The sequence below is a fragment of the Phoenix dactylifera genome, chromosome 8 (assembly GCF_009389715.1).
Source record: "Phoenix dactylifera cultivar Barhee BC4 chromosome 8, palm_55x_up_171113_PBpolish2nd_filt_p, whole genome shotgun sequence".
In the NCBI taxonomy this organism is placed as follows: domain Eukaryota; kingdom Viridiplantae; phylum Streptophyta; class Magnoliopsida; order Arecales; family Arecaceae; genus Phoenix; species Phoenix dactylifera.
This window is the reverse complement of record NC_052399.1, coordinates 30,184,999-30,190,963: the sequence shown is the minus strand read 5'-3', so window position 1 is coordinate 30,190,963 and position 5,965 is coordinate 30,184,999. Positions and strand designations below refer to the sequence as shown.

At 37.9% G+C, this 5,965-nt stretch overlaps 1 protein-coding gene across 1 annotated transcript; it reads right to left on the bottom strand.

Annotated features, from left to right (window-relative positions):
- Nucleotides 1-3,114: 3,114 nt before the first annotated feature.
- LOC103704897 (transcription factor MYB1-like) lies at nt 3,115-4,427 on the bottom strand. Its single transcript, XM_008788388.4, has 3 exons — nt 4,246-4,427; nt 3,985-4,114; nt 3,115-3,793 (listed from the first exon to the last, which is right to left on the bottom strand). The coding sequence occupies exons 1-3, from the start codon at nt 4,376-4,378 to the stop codon at nt 3,226-3,228; spliced, it is 831 nt and encodes a 276-aa protein (XP_008786610.2). The 5' UTR covers nt 4,379-4,427; the 3' UTR covers nt 3,115-3,225.
- Between the last annotated feature and the right edge of the window lie 1,538 nt (nt 4,428-5,965).

Genomic DNA, 5,965 nt, shown 5'->3' with positions numbered 1-5,965 from the left:
GTTGAAGTCGGAAGAAAATTCGAGAAGATAAAAGAGAGAGAGAGAGAGAGAGAGGGAGAATTGGGTCACTCGAGTACAATAAGAGGATCTAATAATAATATCTGTAACCTTGAAGCGGTAAACTTGGAATCTCCATTTGGGTCACTAAAACGTGGCCATTGATAGCAATTATTGATGGACTGATGGGAAATCCATGTGCCATCGATTTTTTTTAACTTGGATGAATGTACTGTAACAAAAAAGATTTTGGATTCCAACCTCACAAGTTCATTAACTTCTATCCAAACTGGTATCAAGTTGTTTTTTTTTTTCTTGGGCGGCTAAATTAAACTATCCTTGAACAAATGTGGCCAGCGAAGTTAATAGATGAAAAGTTTTCTTGGGCAGTCCTTGATCTTGTGGTAGCGTGCAAGCCTCTTCGAGTTCAACCGATGGTGCGAAATTGTAGCAAGTTGTTACAATTTGAGTTTGTGAGAGCTTTTGGTGCAATGACTGAAAATCGGCATGTTTTTTTTTATAATATGAAATTAATTTAGAGTTGCACGACCAAAAAGATTTGCAGATAGATTTTAGCATTCCAAGTTGGTAAAATCCCTTACTATTTGTACCAAAAACTTGAGTCAAAATCTTGCTTTTGCTATATTTGGAAGGCTCACAGTAATTGAGATAGAGTTAACCTCTATTATGTCCTCATTACCTACTGGTATTTTCTTGCTAGAAAGAAATATTATATAATATAAGTTATTTGGGATTCATTACATCCCTCAATTTTTTTTTTGTTGAATCGGTTACTTCTACAAAGCTCTAGTGTATACACATATCCTCTTATCATTCCTTCCAATTTCCTTTAGGTGTTCTGGTAGCAGTTAAGCCTATTCTTGTTTAAGTCGCCGACCATATGGTCGGCGACACTATTTGCCCCTTAATAGATACGCCTTGCTACAAATCCAGACATACGTCAACAAGAGGTGACTAACATCCTGACGGTTTGCCCTATTGCCGATCCATGATATAACTATTTTAGAGTCCTCTTCAAGGATTAGATTGTTGGCCTGTAGGACGGCAATAATATATACCCATCTTTCCTATGTAGCTCTTAATTCGACCTGAATGATAAATCCTACTCTACCGCAATGTTCTCCATTCTATACATTACTGTCGAAGTTGATATTGAGAAAGCTAGAGAGTGTGACAAAATCAGATCGTAACAAATCTTGCTAAGATCATAATTAGATCAATAAGCTGTTTTGATAATTACCATTGGTTGAGTTGTCCGTTAGAAAACTCTTTTATGACTGATGACTGAAATGTTGATTTGTATCTATTACAGTAAGGAAGACTCGGGGGTTTGGGCTCCATCGTAGGTTCAACTCTAATTTTGTACTTATTTCTCAGCTGCTACTTCTCATAAGGAGCCAAAGTTGGATGAATGTGGCCCACCGCAGCCCCTTCGTTGTCTCCATCTTATGGATACAAACAAAGGCGGCCTCCCATCAACTCGCATATATATCTTGGCTCTTCTTCTTTTCACGTTTCTCTCCCATCCCTTCTCTTGAAATGCATGATGCATGTGCCAAGTACTAGTTTTATTAAGTTTAGCTTCTCTGATAACAGGATCTCCTAAATCTTATAATACGAACAGCTTTCCTTCACTTTTAAATGTACAATGACATTGAAGGAGAATGCAATAATTCTAGTTGGATTGTCTCTGTTACATACATACATGCATACATATGTTAAAATATTTTTTGGAACACATTGTGTCTAATATTTTAAAATATTGAATACAGAATCCAAAGATGGCCCATAAACAATGATATCAAAAAATTAATAAATTAATAAAAATAGGGATCACAACTATAAAAATAATATATCTCCGATCAAATAAGGTATGGTAACTCATATTTTGTAAGATCGGATATTAATTTATGAAGCAATCTCATCTTCCATACCCTAATGTGATGCAAAATATTTTAGAGGCCGCTAAACTGTCAAGGTGGCAAGTTTTTCCCCTTTTTAAAATAGTTCTTACATGCAATCTTTCATAGCTTTTAACTTTAATATATATGTCATCATCGTCATTCTCCTTTCTAGATGCAAGCATTCATTGTTTAGTTGCAACTGTGGTTTGTATCAAGCATTTTTGGGATCTCTCTCTCTCTCTTTCTCTTCTCCCCAACCCCCTTCTCTTGGATACCCATAGATTCTCTCCCCCCCCTTCCCCTCGCCCTCCTTTGGGATAATTAATAATTGATTCTCTTGTTGGAAGAAAGCTTGAAGAATATCCAAGAATCCTAATTGGCCCTCATTGGCATGCTTGGTTGCTGATAAGAAGTCAGATGGATCTGGAATTACTAAAAAAAAAAAAAAACATGACAGAATCCAGTGGAACTTTAATAAATGCCACATATCACCCTTCTCGACTATGATCCATGAGTTTATTGATGGCTATGTTGGCCATAGGTTTTGTTCTGAAAGTTGTGCTATTTTAGAGCTACATGTGACTTTATACTTGCAGCAAAAACAAATATTGGAAATTACTAATTATAAATATTGCAGCCGAGTGCCTCACCATTTTTTTTTGGTTAAATTCTTAAAATTCTTATGAAGAGATTCTGAACCTTGGCAGGTGCTTTCCCTAGTATCTGAATTGGATACTTCTTTGGTCACTTTTAGCCAGAAGAATAATTCTTTCATCTTTTCTATGAAATAGTTGGTAGCATACCACCTATATTCTCTCTCTCTCTGGGGAAAAGAACTGAAAGACTATAGCTGACATTAATTCATTGAGATAACTATAGAAAAAGGAAGGAATTAAAACTCTAATCATCGACATCCTGGGTAACAATCTAGCACCACCTTAGTCCCCTTTGCGCATGCTGTAAACACAAACCTATTCTTGTTCTTAAACGTAGGAGGGAGGCAAGAGAGGAGCAAAAGAGAAGCAGAAATGAATGGTTGAAACATTTCTACTGCAACTTTCTGTACCTCACCTTCCTTTCTCCAGTATATGTACATTATTGCATATCTTTTGTGCAGTTTAGAATGGAACAAGGATCTTGCGCACTACTTCAGCTAACTTGCGACATTTATGCTGCAGACTAAGAGGTCATCTCTCCATAAAAGATTTTATTTGTATGGTCAGAAACAAAATTTGATAGCTTATTAGACCCCTTGCACTGACCTTTCTAACACAGAAGCTCCCACCCCCTTCTCTCTCTCTCTCTAGGTCCATTGAAACCATTCCTCTTCTGAATCAAGAAAAGGATCTGAAGACATGAGGTGAGATGTGATGAAGTTGGGCTCAAAGCAATCCATCCCTGTCCAATCCATTAGTGTTGATCCATCGAACAAGTGTGCATCATCGAAAGACATGGTCCAGCTGATGTTATCTCCTTCTTGCATTGTGCTTCCACCACTCTGATTTCCCTCACCTATAGCATGGAAGAAACCATCGTTCAAATGATCGTTAAGAGAGTCATAGCTCTGAGGAGTATCAACGGAACTTTTAGACTCCTTGGTTGCCAGTTCAAGAGGTTGTTGGTTGTTGGGAGGAGATGGCAAGCATTGGTCATGAAGAAAGAAGGCCTTGGTGCACCTCCTGGCCTTGGTTCGCACCACAGGTTCACTGGTTGTGGCATTTGGGTTCGTTAATGGTGCCTCAGGCATGGAATTGGTTTGCTCGGATTTTTGAGTTGGCTGGCCATGCACCTTCTTGCGTAGTGTTGTGTTCCAGTAGTTCTTGATTTCATTATCAGTTCGCCCTGGCAGTCTTCCTGCAATTAGAGACCATCTATATATGGCCGCGATTGAAGCAAAAGAAAAAGATTTCTTCAGTGGGAGGGAAAAAAAAGGTACCATCTTAGCAATGTTAAGAGCTCTCAACTATGGTCATATTGTTTCTTATCCTGCAAACTAGGAACTCGGAGGTTTCCATGCCCCATATGGAGTGAGATTTTGAGTTAGGAGGTGGGAGCTTATGACCTGTTACCAAGGAGCTTATGGAGTATGATGATGAGCTTTTCCTCCTCCTCCGATATGTTCCCCCGCTTAATGTTAGGCCTCAGATAGTTGAGCCACCGGAGGCGGCAACTCTTCCCGCAGCGCTTCAAACCTGCAAACCATTGTATCCGAATGTCATTGAGATGATTGCCATTGAAGAGAGAGGAGTGCTAAGCCTTGGAGAAGCTCAGGCATTAACGCTTTTAATTAGTATCTCATAATGTGGGTTAGTTTGTATTCCACCAGCTCTTATGGGGAGGTTCCTCCAATTGCCTTCTCCATGAGCCTTGATGTATGACACAAGGATCTCGTCTTCAGAAGCAGTCCATGCCCCTCTATTGAGCCCCTCTTTTATACAGCATGGCTTCCTCCCCATTCTCCCCCCACCCCCTTTCTTTCTCTCTCTCGCTCTCTGTGGATCTATGTGCGTTATACCTTGTGAAGGGAACATCGAATCCTTCATGGAATTTATAGGTGCAGGGCCTTCTGATTGCTTTTTTTATTTGGTTTTGGTGTGAGGGGAGGGGCTATTTGAACGTTAGATGGCGAGGAAGATGGAAGTGGGATTAAAAAAATCACGAACTCCAAGAAATTTATTATTTAATTATTTTTTGTTTTTTGTGTGCTGGCCCATATAAACTTACAGTAAACCTTAAGCTCGATATATAAAGTTTTGTTTTCCAGTGGATGCTGGTTTCGTTCCGGTACAATCAACATGAGACTCTTTGGCAGGGGGGCAGCTTTTGTGGGAGCATGAGATGTCTTTTTCTCTTCTTTTGGCTTATACTATTTTTTCTTAAATAAATTGATTTTGCTCCTCCTTAAAATTTTCCGTGCAGTATCTTTTTCTTATATTTTAATGCTTGCTTTGAATCTTGAGCTAGTGCATCTGATCTACTCTGGATGGCATAGCATCCTGCATGATATTGGAGTTACAAATTTTAAGATTGCTGGTTGGTGCACTTGTGGTTTTACATGATATTCGTGTGCCCATAGCTTGGTGTGGTTGAAAAGCTTTCAGTAATTCACTGTGCGATGATGCAAGTTTATGGATTCTTATTTTGGTGATTCAAGAGACAAATCATTATGACGATGCTACTACTATCTCACTCATTAGGATCAATGTATCTGACTTCACCAATATCAACATGGCTATTTTTACTATTACTACTTGTTTTTGTAAGTTGAACAACACATATCATCAAATTTAGAAGTCCATTATCAAATTTTATTGGATGGGATAAATTTTATAGGATATCTTGGAAGAGTTAGAGATGGTATTAACGAATGATGATATTAACGAATCTCTTAATGATGAAATTGCAAGAAGAAAGTTGGTTTTGAAATCTAAGAAGGTGATATAGATTCTCTAAGCTATGATAGATAGAGAGAATTATCCCAATATTCAGAATAAATAGGAGCCAAAGAAAGCATAGGACATTCTTGAAAATTCAAAAGAAGAGTAGAATTTGTTTAAAGATGAAAGTTTGAAGCAGGGGGAGCTTGATTAGTTAGATATTGGATTAAATCTGAAGTACTCAAAGCATGACAAAGTTGATCAGCTTGAGGATCAACTAAGTTTAGAAGAAATTTTGAGCAAGAGGAGTCTAATCATATGAAAGTTGTATCAAGTTCAAAAGAGATTGTGATCCATTTGATACTAAAATTGTTCAGGAAGAGTCACAAGACACTACAATCGATCCAGTTATAGAAAATCATATTGAGGATCCATCATTATTGTAGAGAAGCAAGAGAAACAAGAAACGCTTGTAGTAAGGGATGAAAGTATAGTGTTGGTTTTGATGAGACCTACAGCCTAATTGCAAAAATAACTACATTCAAAGTGCTTATCTCCTTAACAGCTAGCAATGGTTGGTTTATATGGCAAATGGATACAAAGAATACTTTCTTATATGGTGGTTTTGACAATGATATTTATATATTGTAGCCTTTTGGCTTTGTT

Excerpts from the sequence above, each read along its gene's own strand:
- LOC103704897 (XM_008788388.4), bottom strand. The coding sequence starts at position 4,378 with ATGGGGAGGAAGCCATGCTGTATAAAAGAGGGGCTCAATAGAGGGGCA. Across the intron at positions 4,115-4,245 it reads GAACCTCCCCATAAGAGCTG|GTTTGAAGCGCTGCGGGAAG; the intron begins GTGGAATACAAA and ends AATGGTTTGCAG. Across the intron at positions 3,794-3,984 it reads CATAAGCTCCTTGGTAACAG|ATGGTCTCTAATTGCAGGAA; the intron begins GTCATAAGCTCC and ends GGCCATATATAG.